This window comes from Theobroma cacao, chromosome 3 (genome assembly GCF_000208745.1).
Source record: "Theobroma cacao cultivar B97-61/B2 chromosome 3, Criollo_cocoa_genome_V2, whole genome shotgun sequence".
NCBI lineage: Eukaryota > Viridiplantae > Streptophyta > Magnoliopsida > Malvales > Malvaceae > Theobroma > Theobroma cacao.
Window position 1 is genome coordinate 27570674 of NC_030852.1, and position 22590 is coordinate 27593263.

At 33.5% G+C, this 22590-nt stretch overlaps 4 protein-coding genes across 10 annotated transcripts; 1 reads left to right on the forward strand and 3 right to left on the reverse strand.

The window, feature by feature from the left end:
* Positions 4289-4980, forward strand: LOC18605380 (21 kDa protein). Its single transcript, XM_007038360.2, has one exon. The coding sequence runs from the start codon at positions 4310-4312 to the stop codon at positions 4940-4942; it is 633 nt and encodes a 210-aa protein (XP_007038422.2). The 5' UTR covers positions 4289-4309; the 3' UTR covers positions 4943-4980.
* On the reverse strand, positions 9571-10446 carry LOC18605381 (21 kDa protein). Its single transcript, XM_018117576.1, has one exon. It carries the CDS (start codon positions 10364-10366, stop codon positions 9776-9778), a length of 591 nt encoding a protein of 196 aa, XP_017973065.1. The 5' UTR covers positions 10367-10446; the 3' UTR covers positions 9571-9775.
* LOC18605382 (pentatricopeptide repeat-containing protein At4g25270, chloroplastic) lies at positions 13293-15424 on the reverse strand. Its single transcript, XM_018117471.1, has one exon. It carries the CDS (start codon positions 15222-15224, stop codon positions 13656-13658), a length of 1569 nt encoding a protein of 522 aa, XP_017972960.1. The 5' UTR covers positions 15225-15424; the 3' UTR covers positions 13293-13655.
* LOC108660430 (UMP-CMP kinase) lies at positions 14672-19772 on the reverse strand. 7 transcript variants are annotated; one of them, XM_018117553.1, is made up of 9 exons: positions 19441-19667; positions 19242-19295; positions 18338-18386; positions 17461-17578; positions 17186-17342; positions 16859-16939; positions 16673-16780; positions 16484-16549; positions 14672-14728 (listed from the first exon to the last, which is right to left on the reverse strand). In XM_018117553.1, the coding sequence occupies exons 1-9, from the start codon at positions 19510-19512 to the stop codon at positions 14714-14716; spliced, it is 720 nt and encodes a 239-aa protein (XP_017973042.1). In that variant the 5' UTR covers positions 19513-19667; the 3' UTR covers positions 14672-14713. The 7 variants fall into 7 exon arrangements, with proteins under 7 accessions (XP_017973042.1, XP_017973039.1, XP_017973038.1 ...); XM_018117550.1 differs by lacking the exon at positions 14672-14728 and adding an exon at positions 15579-15973 and having other exon boundaries at positions 19447-19772; XM_018117549.1 differs by lacking the exon at positions 14672-14728 and adding an exon at positions 15579-15973 and having other exon boundaries at positions 19441-19666.

A 22590-nucleotide genomic window follows, 5' to 3' on the forward strand; every position in this document is an offset into this window, starting at 1 on the left:
TGCCCAATCTCGATAATACTGAAAAATAGTACGGAGAATCCTGGCAGACAGTGTTCCAAACGTAGCGCTGAAGTATATATGAGTTCATTTTTTTTTTTAAGGCAGAATAAAGTTCATTTCACAAAAGATTTACTAAAGACTGCCACATAAGGTAGTGAGGCAGCTCCTTACTGCTTACAAAAATCCAGTAGGCTGCAGAAAAGGAAAGAATCAGGAGGCAAGCCACTGGCTGCCTATGAGATCAAACCCAATTTGGAGTAATGCCATAGCAACTAATGAAGAACATCCAGCAACAAAAGCCCCACCACAATATACATTTTGGGACCACAAAAAGGACTATAACCTAGATAAACAATGGTAAAAGTTCCACAAACGTATAAAACAGGAACTGAAAATGCAACCAAAGAAATTAATTTAGAAAAGCTTACTCTGTATCAATTGCCAACCCATGTTCGATATCATCACTGGTCTCCAACAGATCGGGGGCCCTTCAAATTGCCCCCTTAGCCAAATTGTCGGCCGCTCTATTTCCTTCCCTTAGCGTGACAGATTTCCCAATCACCAACTGTCTTCTTCAAGCTCTCAATGTGTAAGATCCATTTTCTAAGTCTCCACGGAGCGTTATTTGGACTTTTGATCTACTTCGCGATATTAAGAGAATCACTCTCAATGACAAGTGAGAAATTTCTAACCCAGACCGAGAAGGCGAAGATAACGAAAGCTTCACGAATTGCAAGAAGTTCTGCAAGACTTGAGTCCCCAGTGCCGATATTTTTTGAGAATCTGGCCAACACCACTCCATTTTCACTCCTTAAAATGTCCTCCAATTCCTACATTCCCTGAGTCGCCGTTGGCCGCCCCGTCGACATTAAATTTAAGAGCCCTTCCAAGTGGTCTACTCCAATTAATGGCAACTCTCTTCTTGGGTCTATTGGTCTGGGTAGTAGGACAACTTGGGTGTCTGTACACATCCAAAATAGATCCATGTTGAGAGGGCCAATTAGGATTTGCCCATGCTGTCGTTCGCAAGTGAATTAGTTCCCATGCCTGCTTGCTGTCCCTGCTTGCATTATGAACACAACATCATTTCGAAAAAGCCATATGGTCCAGGAGATGGTGAAAGGGTTCAACGCTCAAATTCTGTTATCTCCATTATTGAAGCATGAAGAATTCCATATCACCACCAGTTCTTTTATCCCTCTAGGCATGACTCAAGTACCTCCCCAACATCTACGCCATGAGTACCAAAAGGTCCAAACTTTGTCACACATAACAAAAAAATGATCAACCATTTCGATGCAGCTTTTACAAAGGCTACATAAGGCATTTTCTTCGCTTAAAGGCCTCTTCGCAGAAACTCAGCTTTTACTGCAATCATTCCATGCATAAGTTGCCACATAAATGCCTCCACCTTGTGAGGGACTAACCCCCACAGCCATTTCCACATATTAGTCTCATTACTTGGTCTTACACAGTTCATCATTTTTGTACAGTAGGCTTTGGGAGAGTAAGTCCCACTAGAATGTCCTTTCCACAATAGTTCATCTTTCATTTCTTTGTTGAGATGAAATTCCCCAATAACTCTCAAAAACTCACTATGCTGCCCCATCTCCCATCCGAAAGGAGGTCTCCTAAGCTCAACCTTCCACACCCATTTCTCGCCTTCCCAAATTTCGAAATATTTTATTTTCCCTACTTTTTTAACAGCAAGAGCAAAAATGTGAGGGAAAGAGTCCTTGAGCTTTAATCTTTCGATCCATTCATTCTGCTAAAAATTTAGTCTTTCCCCATTTCCAACAACAAAAGCAAAGTCGGGTACCACATGGATGAAATGAGGACTAAAGGAAGATAGCGGGGAAGAAATATTCTTCCACATAGGGGAAGCCCATCTACTGTTAATATTCGGATAGAGACAATCTAGATCCATGTCGTTTTTTTCAATGTCTAATATTACATACTATTAATTGAACCATAACTTGTAAATGGCTCATCAAAATTGTTCAAAAAATATTTACTATTTAATGTTATTGATAAGGTGGCGATCATCAACAATATAATTCATTGTGTACAAAATTTATAGCAAACATATTGATATTGTATCACATTATTATTAGATACTACTCCTATACCACATGATTATAGTTTACTCGAAGAATATGTTTATGTGCTAGACCATGTTTATTTAACTAAGGAAAGAGGGAAAAAAAGGAGCAAAGCCATTATGTCCTTGCATTGTTCTTTTAAATATATTTCTCTTATACTACATATATAGCAAAGTTGGAAACTCATATAGGAATGCAAAAAGAAAAAAAATAGAAAACAAATATTTATATTTATGTTAAAAACAACTAAATATCACAAATAAAGTACTCTTTCAATCCAAATCCTTTAGTTCTTTTTTTTTTTGGAAATGTTCCATTACAATGTCTTTCTCTTTTAATTTTTAACAATTAATACTCTTACTTTTATATATAATTTAACTTTTTAATATTAAAACCATGAAACATCAATTTCATAAAAATAAATAAATTTTAATATAAACGACATTAATATTCATTTTTTTCATCTTTATAAAAATTAATAAAAAACAGTGAAAATAAGATAAAAAATAAGTCAATACCACGTCAGATTTACAAAATTTTACAGGTAAGAACTCCCAATGGTTACAAGAAGCTGAGTGTGAAGCATCTTACTGAAATTTCTTTCAATTCATATCTTATTTTATTCTATATTCTAAAGAAACACATGCACGATATTTAGCATGTTTATGATTACTGGATTGCGATAACGGCATGAGGAATTGGTGTGCCCTCCATTAAGTGCGTATGCATGTATACGTTCAAACAGCCTGTCGCTATTTGCATACAATTAAGAATTAATAAGATTTAAAACCCCAATTTAACATATAAAATTTTATTAGTAATTCATTCTCAATTAAAGATTGAAACTTAAATTTGGATAATATAACTATATATGGTAAAAATGAGCGTTTACATGTGTAGAATCATAACTAATTAGCTATCTTATTTATTACAATCTCATAGTATTAATCACGTGCTCGATATCTTGCATAACATAGCTAAAGAATCAAAAGAAAAAGAGTTCATTTCAAAAAAACCCCGTAAGGTGTTTGAAAATAACATTCTTTATAATTTTAATTATTTTTAATCAAAAAAATTAATTTTAAATAAAATTATCCTTAATGAAATCGACATATATGTTTAGGTCTGCGTTTCAAATCGACTCATATCTTTTGAGTTTTTCTCGCTACATCATTAATCTCTAGAGTATTTCCTATATAAAAAAAAATCTTTAAGTATTTTGGAGTAGTTTTTGACACATGTAAAAAACTTTTGAGCATTTTGAGCATTCTTCATCAAGTAGGCATATTCTTTGATTATGTTGTTTAATGGAATATGGTGTATTGTTTGAAGTTGTTGATTTTCTTAAATGAAATTTAGTGATTTTGGTGGTTTTTGGCATTGCGTAATCAATTTTTGGGTATTACGTGACTAGTTTTAGGGCATTGCATTATTAATTTTTAAATATTATGTGACTAATTTTTAGAAATTGCGTGACTGATTGTAGACATTACGTGACTGATTAGTTAGACATTGCATGACTAATTTTTAGGCATTGTGTGACTTAAGCATTGTCTAAAAATTAGTTACGTAATACCTAAAAACTAGTCACGCAATACCTAAAAATCAGAGACGCAATGATTAAATCACGTAATACCTAAAAATTAGTCTCGTAATATTTAAAAACCAATGACACAATGCCTAAAAACTAGTAATGTAATACTTAGGTTTAAGTTGTCAAAGTCATACAGTGTTCTAATTTACAAATATATTTAATCAATTTTAACTTTTTAATTTTGAAATTTTTATCTGAGTAGCAAGATAGAAAAAATCAAAATTATTTTAATTTATCTGAAATTATTTAAAGAGTATTATTATAAAATCATATAAAAAATTGACTTAAAATAATTAAAATTATAATAAAAAATATTTTTAAATTAAGTTTATGAAGAGAGTTACTTCTCGTAATTTTCTCAAAGATAAAAATAGTCTGCCCCTAGATTGCATGCATGATATGTTGCCAGCTTAGCATATAAGAAAATCTCCTGATGAATTATTTTAATCACGAATCGTCTTCTGCCACCTCATTTAACATGTCGTATCAAACTCCATTGATTTTCCCCAAAAATTAAAACATTACTCACCTGACAGTTTTTGCCTATAAATTGTGATCCTATTATCTTATACACACACCCAGCAAAAAACAACATAGGAACACACAGGAGGAAATGGAAGCTAAAAGTTTGACAATGTCAAGCTCTTCTTTGCATTTGTTTCAAGTCTTATTATTTCCGCTCTCCATTCTTCTTCTCATGTCAAACATGCAGAAAATCTCAGCCGCTGCGACTACTAAGGCCAATTCTACCGGAACTTACAAAAATTTCATCAAAACAGCCTGCAACACAACCAGGTACCCCAAAGAGTGCAACAAAGCTCTCTCCCCCTATGCATCCACCATTAAAACCGATCCCCAGAAGCTTTGCGACACTGCCTTGTCCTTAACGCTAAATGCCACATGCAATACGTCTTCATCAATAGAATCACTGTCAAAAATGAAGGGGTTAAGTCCTTCCGAAACCGAAATCATCCGTGATTGTTCTGAAACTGTAGGTGATGCCATCGACAAGCTCACGGACTCCTTGAAGGCAATGGCCAGGGCGCAAGGCTCGAAACGTAGGACCGAAATGGGTAACGTAAGGACTTGGGTTAGCGCCGCCCTGACGAATGAGTACACATGCACGGATGAATTTGAAGGCCAGAAAGTAAGCAAAGCTGTGAAGAACACAATGAAGAAGAGCGTGATGTATCTTACCAAAATGACTAGCAATTGTTTGGCTCTTCTCAATTTACTGGATTACTGAAGTGTTATCATTAATTAGCATCTTTATTTTATTGTTTAATACAGACGTATTTTTTTTTTCTTGAAAGGCTTAATACAGATGTATATAGTGCAAGTTAATTATATTCGAAGGGTGCAATATGTATCTGAAATTATATTTATCTCTAATCTATTAGATACAATAATGATGTAAAATTGCATATCTTGTTGCATATGCTCTTATACTTGTTATATATATTTGATTTAAGAATTTTAAGATTAACTTTAGTAAATTTCAATAATATTAAATCAGTTTTGTCCGACTTAAAATGTAAAATTGCTCCGATGTGCCAATAATTAAAATAATTACAAGTTAATTACATAATTAATCACAATCTCAACAAAATAATAAATTATAATTACTACAATAATCTTGCACCATGTGGCATGTGCTCCCCTCCTCTAGTACATACGCTGTACAGAAAACTCAAGAATATTAAAAGGTTGGTGACTTGGTTTAACTAATTCCACATTTCATGTGTGTAAGTATTAGATTGAAGAAAGAACTCTCGCATGTGAAATTGAGCACGTCATTGTCTTATTCAAATATATATATTAAAAATGTGCTGTGGGTATCACTGCATTGCTTGATATTTAATTAATATTTTATGGATCGACGAGAAAAAATGCAGGATTCATTTCATATAAATTTATTCCTATCCTACGCATTCTTGTATATTAGTTAATTATTTGTTTCTTTGCGAAAAGTAAACCTAATAAGAAGGGTTTATTTTATTCCTATTTTATCTGTTTATTCCATGATAAATAGGCCACATTTAAACGTATCCAATGCATTCAATGTAATGGGAGAGGAGGAAAACTTAAGCCATCTTTTTTTAACAAAGCAAGCAATTCCGAAAAGAAACAATTTCTCACATCAAAACGTGGGTGTTGGGCGTTTGATTTAAGGAACAACTTTATTTTTTTTATTGTAAAAGCATGCATAAAGTATTTGACTCTTAAAATTTTAAAATATTTAGCTTATGAGAAGAGTCCTAACAAATATTTAATAAATTTTTTTAATATGTTCATTGTACTCTTCAATAATTCAAAAAATAATAAGAAGATTTGTGTTATTTTAAATTCATCCTTTTAATGAGGTCTAATTTTTCTATCGATTTCATTTTTTTGCCTAATGAACAAAAATATGATCTCTTTGTTTTATTTTTTTTCACTCAATAACTTATGATTTAGTTTAATAAAAATTGAGTCTTTTATTCTTTTGTTTATTTAATTAAACAAAAAATACTGTTAAATAACTGTCTACATTGTATAGCACTTCTATTATAAATTACTAAATGTTATCTTAATTTTTCTTTACCATATTTTTTAAACAGTTTTACTTGAACAACATTTTTTTATAAAAATTCTAATTAAGCCATGCAAATCTTATATATCTCTCGATTCAAGTCATGTCATATAATTATAAAAAAATTTATTTATTAAACAACATATGTGATATATACCGATAAAAACAACCATTTAATAAAGTTTCTTTGTCAGCAATTCCTCTCTCTACCAGTGTAGAAAGTAATGTCTTAAATATTTTATTTAAGAAATTAGCAAAATAATTGAGATTTTATTAAGAAAAAATTGGCAAATGAGGAATGGGAGGAAAACCATGAAAAACAGCAACAAGCATTATGTTACAAGATTAGTTGTCGACATTATCGTAACGTGCCGGTCCGAGAACCCATAATATTAACAGGTGAATGCATAGAAAATTGTAAGCATTCATGTTTTTCCTTACTGAATTTTTTTCGTCACATGATTGTCATGTGTACAATGATGATGGGTGCCCATCCTTTGGACTTTGGTAGGGATGGAGAGCAAAGAACAGCAGAATAAATTCTTTTTAATTCTTAGTTCCTACCTTGGCTTTAACTTTTGCCTAAGTTTGGGAAATTTAGCAAAAAGCTGAACAACTCACATGTCCGACGTATGATGAGGGGCCCCATTTGCCAGCCAGCCTTCCCCATCCAGACCGGTCGTCTGCTGCTCTTTACCAATCCTTTTTCAGCCTTCCCATTTTTGTCCAACATCTTTAAAACTACAACTGTTATTAATTTTCAGGAAAAAAAACGAAATTAACAAGTTTTCTTTTTCACTCAATAAAGTTAGCCGTATATATAAAGAGCAAAAGAAGCATCAATTGTTTAAGTTGTACTAATTAACTTCTAACACGAGAAAATGTTTCAATTTTTTTTAATCAAATATAATCTCTTTCATTAAAGACCTGCTCAAGGCAGACACAAGTAAACTACTACAAAGGTATAGAAGCAAAGCGTAAGCACCCTTTCATCCGTGGTGCAAAAGAGTATCAGCACAAACCAACACAAATACCAAAAAAGGCTGATGCTAAATAAACTGCTAAGCTTTTCAAAGTTGAAAAGTATAAAATTAAAAGATGCTAATAAAGAAGCTACCCATGTTGAGAATATAGTCTCTCTGGAAAATATTTCAATTCTAGTTTAAATCGTGTGGGGTAATAAACAATAGTGTCGGTCCTCATGGTCCAGACTTAATTGGGAGCATTCAATGCTTTGGGTGACGAATTGCTGCCGTGGTTTTCTGAATTGCTTGCATTAGAAAGAAAAAACTTACCCAAAGCGCTTAAGAATCCACCTACAGAAAATTTGGTCCTAGCTTGGCAAACTTAGTTGATTTTTTTTCCCGCAACATATACTGATCAGTTTGAACTTTCTATTCAGAAGAGAGAAATTCTACAAACCATTACCCGGCTTCCTAGTGATCACGTGATTTTATTAGAGTTCAGGGTACTCAAAAAAGGATATAGGATTAACTCTTGTGAAATGATTTTGTCATAACTAAAAAGGTAAATCTTATCAGATAACTTAATAGCACCCTTTTAATGTGTTATTATTAAAAATATTTCAAATTAAATATAGAACTTAGTGTTTGTTTGGTTGATTTTTTTTAATTTATTTACTTTTTAAAAGCAGAAGTTAAACCAAAAGATTTTTGAAAAGCTCTTACTAAAAACAACTTTTTAAAAAAGTACAAAATTTAAAAAAAAAGTTTAAGTGCATGTTTGGTTTAGCTTTTTTTCAGCTTATCTATTTCTTAAAAGTAAAAGTCAGGTCAAACATGATTTTGTGAGAAGCTTTAAAAAAAAAATACTTTTTTTTTAAGAACAAAATTTAAAAAAAAAACTTAAAAAAAAGCTCCAAGGAAGAGCTTTTTCTTCTCTTCTTTTAAAAATATAAGAGAATTTTTATTTTTGTTTCAAAAATATCCTTATTTATTAAAAATAATTACAATATTACCTTTTCAAAAAAAAATACCTTCTATAATAATTTTAACAAAAATTATAACTTATAAAAAAACTTATAAAAAAAAATTTACCAAACAACTTTAGTTTAATTTTAAAAACTATTATTTTTCATAAGAGTTTTATAATAGTTTTTAAGTTAAAAAAAAGTCAGGCCAAACAGGCATAGAAAAACTCCAAAAAATAACTTTCTTTTTAAAAAAAAAAAGTCAATTTTTCAAAAAATTCTTCATTCTCTCAATCAACCTCCCTCTCCTCTCTCTCTCTCTCTCTCTCTCTCTCTCTCTCCAAATCATCCTTCCAAAGCAAATTGCGATCTCCTTTTCTCTACCTCTCTCTGCAAAAAATTACTAAGAAATGAACAAAAGACTCAATAACAAACTAGAAAAATTTAAAATTTTTTTGTTCTTACAAAGATTAAAGGAAAAGAAGATTCAAAATTTAAAGCTGCATGTAGATACTATTTGAAAGTTTTGTCCATTCTTCACATTCTAATGTCAAATATATCGTTTCATTTTTGCTATTCTTTCTTGAAAAATTGAAGTATTATGATCTGATTGCTTGTTATATCAACAAAAATATAATATTATTACTACTATCTAAGTTTGAAAGTTATTCTATTTTTTTATGAATTTATTTGATTTTAACAACTGAAATCATATATAAACTCGAAACAGATTTATTCTGTTTTAATTTATTAGGTGATTGAAGATAGATAATTTTAATCAAAATTAAAACTTAAATAATTTATTTTACTAAACAGCGTATCAAACAAGTTTAATTTAATTTTAAAAATTATTATTTTTCATAAGAACTTCATAACAGTTTTTAAACTAAAACAAAAAACAAACTTTTAATTGTGAATGTAATGATTACATAAGTTTTTGGATTAATTGTATTGTAACCTTAATTAATGCTCGTAAGTCATTCTCTAACAAACATCTTAATTCCCAGCGAAGAAAATGCTCACTACTATATGTACGAGAAATGCTAATCATCTAAACGATGTAATGTGAATGGGTACACTCAATATTGAATATATTAGATAATAATTACATGTGAGGTTAGGAAATGCAAAAAGTTGTAATAAAAATGGTGAATGGATGTTAGGAAGTATCTTAATTAAGACCTATATATGTAATATGGTCTTAGTAGTTATTTACATAGATAATGTGGACAGACACTTTTCTTGACGTTTATGGTCCTTCAATCTGTCCGTAAATCACGGTGATTAGCGTGAAAAATCCCTTGATTCAAGGCTACAGAGAGTAAGAGTAGTTATTTAGCATGTTTACCAGAAGAAAAAAAGAAAGAGAAAGTAGCTCAAAGTCTAAGCAGCATCCAATAAAGTAAGGAGGACACGATCTGTTTGCATTCCACTTGCTAAGAAAAGCTTTCATGTACATCAAAAAGGATTCAGAACCAAACCAGATGATTAAACTGACAAAAAGCTAGCCTCCAAAGAAAACCACGACCAGTCGACCACTTGTTTGACTTTTCTGCAACCGCAACACAATTGGTTGATCACTGCTTTGAGGCAAATTGGTTAACCAACGACAAAGCATTGCTGGTGACCTGAGCGACATTCATGACACGGGCTCTAATGGAGGCCTTGACCTTACCATCCAAGGCCTGGCTTGCGAACCCATCAACGCAGGTGCTCTCGTCGGTTAGTGCGGCACTCACCCAGGTCTCCACATTGCTAACGTGCCACAAGAAGTCTTGACCCTTGGCTTGACCCATGTGCTTGAGCTCTTGCACTGATTTGCTGAGCCTGTCCACGCTATCGCTCATCTCCTCAATGCAATCTTTGATTGCCTCGTATTCCCTCTTCTCAAGTCCCTTGAATTTCTTCATCTTGGACACGAATGCCTCGGTGGACTGAGCCCTGGCTAGGCTCACAGACAGGGCCGTCTGAGCCAACTGCCGTGGGCTCTGCTGGATTGAAGGGGCAAATGCTGCAAGAGACTGCACGCAGAGTGCTGGATATTTGGTGGTACTGCATGAGGCCTTGATGAAATTTGAGGCACGAGAGCTTGCAGCCGCTGGAGATGTGGCCTGACAAGCCATGTACAGAAGGGAAAGCAAGAGGAAAACAAGGGAGGTTCTTGCCATTTTTTTTTTTCTTTAGCAGAGCTAAAAACGTGGAAACTTGAGAACTTGTGAGTAAGAGCAGCTTGGATAAAAAAATTCTGACATGGTTCTATATTTATAGAGGGTTTGATATAAACTTGACATTAATCTATGATGTCAAAGGACACTTTGCTTGTGGTCTAACGCGTGTAATCGGTGTTGGATTTTCAACTTTGCCAATAGCCAATAGGGGCAACCTTATTAAGCGTGTAATAAAGTTAGTGAGGTATTATTGTCCGTAAGATCTAAGCTCTACTCTTCATCTTCACATTGCATTAAATAAGAATTAAATACAGGCAGGTTCTACACCTATAGCTACCGACTTGGCTTAAATAAATACCGTACATTTTGTTTTAACGTTGCGAATTTCAGAAAATAATAAAAAAAAAAGATATGGTGATTGGTGAATGGGTGCGGTTTCTGATATAAGGATATGTCCCTAAAGTGGGGCCTAAATACTCTACAACTTGTGATGCCAACCATGTGGCACATGAATATGTTTTCGGCAAATTCAAAGTAATTAATTCAGAATTTCAACTTCAAGCTTCAGCAATTTTTTAGATCCCTTCCCTGCCCCTTCATTTTCGGTATTAGCATTGTCACACTCACACACAGGCTCCAGGGCCTAGGACGTTGATTTTATTCATCAAAAATTTGACTTGGAAACGTCGTAGTTTGATAGATTTGGTAGAGGTAACCCCTACCAAGCATCTATTTACCAGCAACGATGACTGTTGATTGAAAAGAAAACTGGGTTTTGAAAATCATAAAAGGAGAGTGAAACGTACATAGGCCAAACAAAAGGCAGTCAATAAAGAAGTGTGAAAGCCAAAAGTAAACTTTGCGAAAAGCCGAAAATCAATATGAAAAAGCTAATTAGGCATGAAGAGCTGAAGTGATCAGAAAAGGAGGTGCTGAGTTTGTTGGCAAGAATAGGAAATGCAACGCATATTTGGCTTTAGTCTTGCTTTTCTTTTCTTTTTCTGGAAGCCTGATAATTTCACTGGCAGCAGTACCACCGCGGGCCATTAGGACGGAGATTGGAGCGCCATTCACGTGGAGTGGACATTTATTTTGTGACAGAGCTAGCGGACCCGTCCAGGATGACGTTACGCTGTTATACACGTACACACGCAAGAAAAACTTCATTAAATCAAAGGACAAAGGAGAGACGGTTTCGGAGTAAATCTAAATTTTTGCAAATGGCTCAAAAGCATATGTTTTAATTAGTTTAGATACACAGTTATGCATGGATGCGAATCCTGATGGACAAAGAATATTAGCAATCTGGGTGGGGCCAACTCAATTTTGGTTCTTTTAAATCACCTGCCTTTGAATTTTGTGATCTTTTTAAATCAAATTAGATCGGGTTCTAGTTAATATACATGTGTCTAGTTATTTTAATATTCCGATCGATATGAATTAAGTTATATACAAATAAGATCATTTTAAATTCGGATTACTCTAAATTTTGAATCGGGTTTAGATGATTTAGATTTAAAAAATTTAAAATTGACATGCTCTTTTTGTCTTCTAATAAATTTAACTTATAAACGTGATTAATTATATCAATCTTACCTTTTCATAACATTATATTAAATTTTTTTTAAAAAAATGTAAACCGTGCATAGCTAATATATCATATGGATTAAATAAATTTTTTTCATATATTGTTTAAGATTAATACCTCTAGATATTAATGATATTAAAAATAAAAATTATATTTTTAATTGAAAAATCTTATATATAAGGATTTTTTTATTTTTCACAATAATAAAGGATATAAAACTTTGTGTCTAATTAATAAATAAAAATAGATAATTTCTTTTAGAAATTTTTTTATAATATTAAGTACCTATATAAAAGAGACAAAACAATGTAGTTTTAGGCTTTTTAGCCTTTTATTTATACTATTAAGATATTTTAGTAGTTATCTTCGCATATTTAGTTTGGCAACATTATTATCATTGTTCACGTTGAACAATGATATTTAATTTTACTTATTAAATGTTTTGTACATATAAACATGTTTGAATATTTTTTATTCCAATTGTTTGCATTTCATACTTAATTCATATTATATTGAATTTTGATTAAATTATTTCGAATTTAAATTATTTTAAATCGTGTTAAATTGAATATTAAATTACTTTACTTTCGACTTATTTAGAATTTGAGTTATCTCAATTCGAGTTCTACATAGATAAGTTTACTATATTATCAAACTATAATCAAGTTGCATGACTTGAGATAAGTCTCTACTAATTAATAAAAACATGCCAAATAAAAAAGGTATCTAGAATAAGGGGAAGAAAAATTCTGTATGCTCAAGGCGACAGCTTCCCTATCAAGCAAGGACAAATAACAGCTAATTCCGACATGTTGTCCATGCATAATTCACTAATTTGTCAGCTTGAATGGTCAAAACAAACTAAATATATGGTCCAAATAAATGAGGCACGTTCAAGAATTCACGTAAGGGGAAGACGTCTGCTTCAACGAATGAAATAAAAGATAAGTGTTTGATGCAAGCTGACTTGTAGTTTTCAAAAGATCAAATAAGACAAAGACATGATGAATATCGACAAGATCTGTTTTCAGACATGGCTGCTTAAGTCAAGGCACGCGTAACTGCAGACAAATTATATTCAAATAAAAAATAATTGCTCATCTTTACTCAAATTACAGATGAATGTCATATTTTAAAGATCCATTAAAATGGTGATTGAGATCTCGATTGCCAAATACAAAAAAAATTAAACTTCACTTACACTTTTTATAATTTTAATTTTTCTCACATAATAGGGTGTTTTTTTTATGAAACATATAAAAAGTTTTTGCAAAAAAAGATAGTAACTTTAAAAAAAGTACTTATTTTCCTTTTCTTTTTTTTTTTACCATAAAGTTATTTTTAAGTATTTGATACTTACATATCGTTTTGAATATTAACACTCTAAGGTAACATAACTGAAGTTTCTTTGTAAAACCACATCCTCCCTGACTTGCCTAGAGCTTTCTGGTTCCTCTTATATATGTTGGTGCTCTGGACGGAGTCCTCCCCAGCATTGCAGAAGTCAGAGGTAGATAGCTGCAAGCTCTCTGTAATCTCATCCATACGACATGATTTGCTTGAATTTTAAATTAAATTCATGTGCAGATGGCAGCGTCAAAAACTAAAGCCATCTCCTAAAAGCTTTACCAATCGACTTCTTGACGTAAACTTCAGCTTGATTTATCAGTATCAGACACAACTTTGTAATGGCGAAAAAGTCTACAATCCTCTGTCCAACATCATTTTTCTTACCCTTTCCACATCCTCCAACCTACCTGCATTGCTATAAATCTTCTTCAATAGCTCAAAATTATGCTCATTATCTGGCTCTAGCTCAAAAAGATTTTGAGCAGCAATCTCTCCTACATCTATATGTCCATGAACAGAACAGGCATGAAGCAATGCTCCCCACACGGTTGGCCCGGCCTCAAACTCCATCCTCTCCACTATCAAGGTAAAAGCCTCATCGATCAGCCCTGCTCTCCCGTAAAGATTTACCATACAAGCATAGTGCTCCATTATCGGATTTATGGCATACTTCTTTCTCATTAACGAAAACAACTGCTCCCCATCCCTAACAAAACCTAAGTGAGCACAAGCAGATAGTATTGCCACAAACGTGATACTATCAGGCAGAGTACCACCACTCACCATTTGTTCGAAGTACACCAGAGCTTCTGGGCGTTTAGAATGACCAGAGATTATTGAATTCCACGACACAACATCCGGCTCAGGCATCCGGTGAAACAACCAACTTGCTCGATCTAACTTCCCATGATTAGAATATACAACAATTAAAGCATTGACAACAGACAAGTTCCACTCATTTCCTCGCCTAAGAATCCACCCGTGAATCTGCAGCGCAATCTTCAATGAGCAAACACCAGACAGAATTGTCGACATAGCAACAGGGTCAGGCTCATATCCCTCTCGAATCATCCCACGGAAAACCTCCAATGCCTCAACTAATAACCCGTGACGAATATAACCCGTCAACATAGAATTCCACGAGACGGTATCCTTACAAGCAATGTTATCAAAAACCCGCCTAGCCTTAACAATGTCACCACATTTTGCATACATATCAATAAGAGCATTGAGCACAAACCCATCATTCCCGAAACCCTTACGCACCACATCACGGTGAACCGCTTCCCCAATTTGAATCAACCCAATTCCCGCGCAAGCCTTCAACGCGCGAGGGAACGTGTACCGATCAGGTTCAACACCCTCTTCCTCCATTTGAAAGTAAAGTGCCAAGGCATCTTCATATTGTCCTAATTCCGCGTATCCTGAGATAAGAGAATTCCATGGAAAAGCCGATTCGTTACGTTTAGACATCTCATCGAACACTTGGTGGGCACTTTCGATGTGTCCACAGGATGCGTACAACCTCAGAAGTTTCGAAGAAATGCCTGTGTTTTTACGTAATAGGGTTTTGGGTACAAGATTGTGGATTTTAATGCCCTGGTCAATGGATTTCAACTGGTAACATGTTTCTAACAGGGAAGAGAATATTTCGGAAGTGATGTTCATGCCGTTTTTGACTGAGGCTTCGAGGTCTTTAACGACAGCGTCCAGGGCCTGGAGTTTGGTTTGGGTGAAGGGTTTGTGGTTGATTAAAAGTGGGGTTGGGGATGATTTTCGGAACGGGAGGGCAGTACTTTTGCTCTGGTGAATCTGTTTTCGTTTTAGCTGTTTCTGTTTTTCGCTTTTCTTGCTTTTGGAAGAGCAGCTGAGAGTCCATGAAACAAAGTGGAAGCTCGGTGGTTGCAAGAGGGCAACCATTGTTAGAGAAAGAAGAGCGGACAAAAATGGAGGAACTGATCAGGAAGTTTGAATAATATTTAATGGGCTTTATAGGAAGTTCGAAGAACTAAACTAGATGAGCCCATTAGACTTCAAAAAAAAATATGAACCCGAAATTTCCATTTATGTTAAAATTCTCAAGGACTGACAAGGCTTTAACCATTTTGAACTTTAGGAACTCAACATTCAACCCAGCAATCAAAGGACATCTTTGAGACCAAGTACGATGCATTTTCCAAGACTATCACAAGAAAACATATAGAAGAGTGGGAGATTATGCACTTGAACGGCTGAATCTCATATATTTTCATGTTATTTAAGTGCTCAAGCCACTTGATTTCAGAATGAATAAAAGCTTTAAGAAATAAACTGTATTAACGGGATTAGGAGCTTTCCGATAGCACAGTCCTTATTCGAAATAAAGTTCTCATAACTATCAGAGTATTTCCTTTTCCCTAGCAGGCAATTGGAAAATAAAAAGCATCTGTCTTCCTTACTGTTCTACATATAATGGTGCCAAATTTAATCAAATTATTCTCCTCGCATTGTAAATAGACAGTTGAGCTACAACATTGCACAATTTTCCCGCAGGTGAGGTGACCTATGTACATGCAGCATCGAGTCCAAAAGGCAGTAAACAGGATTAGGAAAATGAAGAACTAATCTCAACTCCGATTAGCTTTCCCCCAACTAGATTTCCTCAATTCTTTTGCTGAGACTTCCTGATCCTACTAGAAATTTTGAAGGTCAGCTGACCTCCAGCCATCTTTAGTCAAAACATGGAAAGATAAAAGGGATTGTCCTATATTTGTGATATTATTGTTTCATAAAACTTATTATTCAGTAACCTGCTGCAAGAAAAGAAAAAATCACTATAAAAGTCATACCTACTATTATTATATTGGTACACAGTATGGACATTACAATGGCAGGACACTGATTTTTTTCACCAGTACTTTCCCTTCTTAAGCTCATGTAAAATTAGTGGGGCAAAGATGTCCAACTGGGTATTGAAAAGGATGAAGTCTCATTTTCTTACAAGTGAAAACATATTCAAAAAAGTCACAAGAAGAATAACCTTACTAGTTCTAGACAAGAAACATATAAGAAAGATACCAAAAAGGTTTAGCATAAAGTCTAACTAAAACAATCACTTACTAAAATGAGCATGATTCAAAAATGTAATCAACAATTCAGCACAGCTAGATATAGAGGATGATTGTGCTCACAGAACATACCTCAGAGGCAGTAAACACTGGGAGGACTTGTTCAAAAATTTCATCCACTGTTCCTACAGCATTTATCTGCATGCATTTGCTTCAGTTACTACAACCAATATAGAAGTTTGGATCTGTATGCTATGTAAGCAACCATTGATTAGAAAGGGATAACATAAAGCCCCAGAAAGAGACAACAGTTAGATATACCGTATAAAGTTTTCCTCTCTGAGAGTAGTAGTTAATGACTGGAAGATTTAATGCCTCAAAAACTTTAAGGCGTTTTCTAACTGTATCTATGTTGTCATCAACTCGGCCCTGTGAAAGGAAAATTCCAAGTTTTCAATAATGGTTTTCACAAGATTCAACTTATGGCAGAAAATTATCAATATTTACCTGATTACGATTCAGCACCCGTTTCACCATCTCTTCTTCTGGACAATCAAAGAAAAGTACAATATTGGGCTCTGCTCCAATCTGCAAGTTCCATAAAGAAAGTTAAGTTAACAATAATATAAATATTGCTTCAAATAAATAGCCTTTTTCCTTCTAATATTTCCTCCTATCTCAAAACTCTTCGCTAATGAGTTTCTTCAACCATACAAGCCCAACAAATTTAGGTCACACATAACTAACGACAAAGTTTGGCAGGCAAACAGTCAATTTTTTTCCAGTTATCACATAAGAAACTGCTTAAAAAATGACAAAAACCAAGAGGCTCACAATTCGTTCAAATGCTATTCGGTTCTCCTCACTTCGTGGGAAACCATCAATGAGAAACTTGTGATTGTCATTTGATTCCATCTCCTTCTGTATCAGTTTGACTGTCACTTCCGAAGGGACAATTCTTCCTTCTTTAATCGTGTTAAGAATCATGGCACTGAAATCAAAGTTATATCATCAGAGGACATGCATTACAATAGTTCACTTAATAATGATATGATCTGTTTTTGATAGAGCAATAATATGATTTGTCAACAATGAAGGGAAATTATTACCCATCCGCACTGTTAGAAGCTATTTCCTGCCTTAACAAATCTCCTGCACTCAAATGTGTGAACCCAAAGGTCTCCACAATCTTTATACATTGCGTACCTTTCCCACTACCAGGACCACCTGTAAATTGAAAGGCACAGGAAACAGATCTGATTAAATGTAAGCTTCACAAGTACAAGCCAAAACAATGTTTACTTAAACACTTCAAAAAAGCAGCATCACACATAGTTCATCAAAGCATATTGGGGTCATAAGTTGCTTCAATATGAAGGTAGGGTGCAAAAAGCCATCCAAACAAGCATAAAGAATCTAGGTTTCCACATTGCTATTTCGTTTAATGTTCAATACCATGTTTGGATTGTAATAAAGGATAAAATGCTTGATATATGAAAAGGTATATAGCTAGTATGCCTACTAGTATATCATTGGATAACCTCAAGAACATTTTGCATATTAACCATACAATAAAAGGTCAAGTGACATATAAAATGGTTAACCTATTCATATTACGATTTTGTTATATGGATCATGTAACCTATTATGTTTTATGCCACTTAAAAAGCCAAAAGGTACAAGCTAGGTCAGAGTGCAACCTATCCTTTTGTTCAGCAAAGAATGACGTATACCAGATGTGTAGTAGGCAGCTTAATTCTGCCTTGCTCTCCAAAAAAGAATTTAATAATAAATACAATAAAACATGTAAAAGAGAAACACCTTAAGGAAACATGAGGTTTAACTTTGTGCAGAACTTCCCAAGCTCAAAGAATAAGAGTTCTAAAACCACAACATGAATCACAGGGCATAAAAGTGAATTTGCATGAGAGGATACAAAGTAAGCACAGGATGTATTTAGCCATTCTAGCAATGCACAAGTGTTACCTAGGACAAATGTTATGAATGGAGTTTTCTCTTTGGATACACCTTTTGCCTGCATTCAGATAATGAACCAGCAAGAAGAAATCATTCTTATGAATATTTCATGGAAAATATACTTTTGTGTAAAGCAAGTGGAATTTATTGTAAAACTAAGAAAAGGAACTAACATTTAAAAAAAAAAGTCAAAATTCACCAAACAAACAATCTACACTAGCAACATGGATTCACGTGGAAATAACTGAACAATTTCAAATTCTGGGAGAGAAAAGATTGGTAAGCCAAATAATTGCTAAATTCTTCTTATTTACACTTGATCTCAAAACTCAGAAGAAGTCAGGTTTAAACTACTCATGTCATACAAAAACTAATCAGATTGATGCATGACTAATGACAGCAAACATTTTAAATGCTTACGGAGCCATCTATCACATTTCTGCCCAATTCGTTCAACTCAAAGAAGGCCTCTTAAAGTGAGTTGCAAACTATAAAAAATCTAAATTGCCCCTCCTCCGAGCGACCAAACCCACAGCAAAAAGGAAAAGGAAATGGAATATTTCACTCAGAGTTGCAAGACATTTAAATGTATCCCAAGCATAACAGTTGGAAACACATAATTAAGAGTGGTCCGAAAAACTTAGCCTCAAAAAGCAGCACCTATCAATTTATCTTATAAGCAGAACCATTTATCAAGAAAATGACAAAAAAACAAACATATGAATCCGTTAACACCTAAATAAAGGGGCTTTTTCTAACTTTTATTCAACTTCTTCATACTATAATAATCCAATCAAAGTAGATAAGTAGAAAAAGAACATTTTACCACGAAATCAGTCTCAAGTTTCAACCTATGCAACACGAGCTCCAATGCAACAAGACATGATCATCACTTTGACAATTTAAACAATACCTGTTGGGCGATCCCTGTCGTTAATGATTCCCATATGGTCAACCTGCATGCGGCCTATATAAAAAAAAAAAAAAAACCGACTGTCAAAAGTCATGAATAATCAAACTGAAGAAGAAAAACAACAACATATACCGAATCAAAACTGATTTTTTTTTAAAAGAAAAATTGAAACGGGAGTAGAGGAGGAAGAGAGACAGACAGGAACCTGGCCATGAAAGGACGAATTCGAAGATGAGATCAAGGAAGAAAGCGAAGCCACGCGCCTCCACATCTCTCTCAGACTTCACTATTCTTTAGCTCCTCCTCTCAATACTATCAGTCTCGTCTCAAAAATCTGTCCTGTTCCTATGGGAAATCTGGCGAGGAGGGCTTGGTTTCCGTTATTAGTGAGACATTACGTCGAACAAGTAAGTCGCTCCCATGTGTCCTGTCCGTAAGTAGAGGATGCAAGGATGCTGACCCGTAACAGTAGTGACGTCAGCTGTGCTGCTGTGGGTCCCAATCAACTTCTCTTCCCTTCACGATGCGTTGTACCCTTTTGTTTTTTTTAACGTCAAAAGGATTTTAGATTACTATATTAAATATTAATAGGTTTACGAAAATTGATATTCATTAATAGGTTTTTTGAAATTATTACATTTTAAAGCTCAAATCACTTTCCAATATCAAACTTCAAGAGGTTTAATGATTCTTCTACCATTTATAGCTAAAAAGAGAAATTAGGAAATTTAAGATTACTATATTACTCTGACAAAATATTTCCAGCTGGCATGCTAAGAATTAGCATCAGAATTTGATGACAAGTCATCAACGTGTCCTATGTGTGAGGCTCACGTTTTTGGGTATTGATTGTAAATCCTTTTATTTTCTCAATTGAAATATTCATTCATGCAAAAAGCACACATCATCAATATAAAATACTACGGCTCTTGATGGATTCTGGAGTGAGCAATCTGTACAACACAACCATTTTAATCACGAAACCAACGTTTCAAAACCTATTCATCACAATAGAGAAATTTAATCATTATAATAAGAAAAGAAAAATATGGGTTGAGGGACGAAGAAGAGGATGGAATAAAAACAGAGGGAATCCTCCTTTGTATTAATGAATTGGGCCAGACAGGTCCATGATTGGTTTTAACGTCAGTCCTTGGGACTAGAGGGGTCCAATTTTTGTCTTTTGTCCTCTAGGCTTAGGTTGGGGCATTATCAAGGGACTGAGACCCAAGTTTTAGTGTTGCCTAACTCTAAAATCCAGGTCTAATCCAGAAACAGGGACATAGCTAGGGGCTGCTCCAGAAAATATTGATGAACACAAAAGTTTTCTCAAGCAAAAATGGAAAATTTTGATTTTGGCACCTATAAAATTTATAAGAAGGCCACTCCCTTGTCAAATTTTGTGATTGATACGGTAAACTTTATTATTATTTGTTGTATTCTATTTTTAAGAAAAACTAAATATTCTTATGACTTTTACTTATATTCAATTCTTTCATATGCAGCACATGATTTATAATGTTTCATATTTATATTTTTTTTATACTTTTTATGCAATTAATTACTATCTATTGTACTTTTATTTGAATTATAAATAAGTATATATTATTTTTACCTCGATTGCCAAAATTAAAATTCTGATTTCACCTTTGACTGACAATTAGCTAGAACAAAGTATTGGACAAAAGCATGTGATAAATTGCTCATTTTGGAAGTGGGAGAAAATTTAATTAAATGCATTAAAATGAACATGTTGTTACCAATCTCAAGTTGACAAGTATTGGATTAGACCATTGTCAAATCATCGCCTGTAAAATCCCCTAACAGGAACATCTCTCTACTTGTACCTTTTAGCGTTGCGTACAAGTTAACAAGTCGACATTGTCCATCTCAATATAATATGTACAAAATTTTGGTAAAATTCAAACAGTTATAAAGTGTAACAAGACAACATTCTAAACCTAAAACTAGCTTTAATACTAAGATTAACTTGGAATAAGGTTCACACTGCCGACATATATTAAGATTAATTCCATGATTATAAAAATAGGGTTATTATGCTTTGTATCCCATGTTGATAAACAAGCAATATCTCGTAATTGTAATGATTAAATTGCAGCTGATATGAACTTAAAATTTAACATTTCAAATATATATGACATAATATCTAAAAAAAATTTTAATTATTTTTAAAATTTTATATAAATATTTATTCTTTTGTTATGTTTAATAAAATTTTTATATTTTTATTTTAAATCAAATAAATTTTTTATAATTAAAAATTGATTAACTGTTAATCAAAATTTCACTTGTCATTTTATATTTAAATTTTTTTAAATAAAAGTACAAAGTATTGATTAAATGTAACAAAAAATAAAAATTTATTTAAATTTTCTTAAATAATTTAAGAAATTTTTCAAGTATTATGTCAATATATATTTTAAACTTAAAAGCAAATTAGGGGAATTGGAATAAAAAACAATAATTAAATTTAAAACTTGTTCAACCTTAATAGTTAATTATTTAATATTTGAGATTAGAACATCAAACTTGAGTATTTGAAGACATTTAAATGCTTTAACTTAAAAATGATAAATATCATTATACTAATTGTCATTACTTCATGGTTGATCTTATGAATTAACTTTGCCCTGACCTGACCGTCGGAAAAGGGGGTGTCCAGTCGACATATGTGTCAACCGCTCCACCCAAAAGCTCCTGTTTACTTCATTTTAGCATCTAATCATGCCCAAAACCAAAAGTCAAGGAAATGAAAGGAAGTTTATGGTTTAATCATTCACCATCAATCAAACCACAGCCAAAAAAATCCATTATGAATCTGTTATATACGCGTTTTTGTTTCTGGGGGTTGATTTACAATCGCAAAAACTGTCGACCGAGGGCCAAAGGCAGCCCCAACTGCACCTAGCTAGCTTGTTCGATCGCTGTGTACTGTGCCATGCAAAGGGCCGCCCGGCTGCTCATTAGATGGCAAACATGCTTTGCTGCCTCAACGCTTAAAGGTTGTGTCAAAGGTGGACTAACTCAAAACCTCCCCCCACCACTGATAGACCGACGGCATTTAATTATATGCTCTTTTCAATTTAACCTGCTTTTAGATTAATTATTAATCTTTTCTCTCCCCAAAGAAGTTGTTATGACTTGAAGTGCTTAATTAGGGTTGGTCATTAGGTTTAATTTATATAATAATAATAATAATATGACGATCCCACTACTCAGACATGACATCATTAATGAATTAAATAAGCATAATTTGTTGTTTTAAGTTGTTTGGTATTAGGCACATGTCAAGAACAGTCCATTGGTTAGAAAGTAAAGAGAAAGGAAA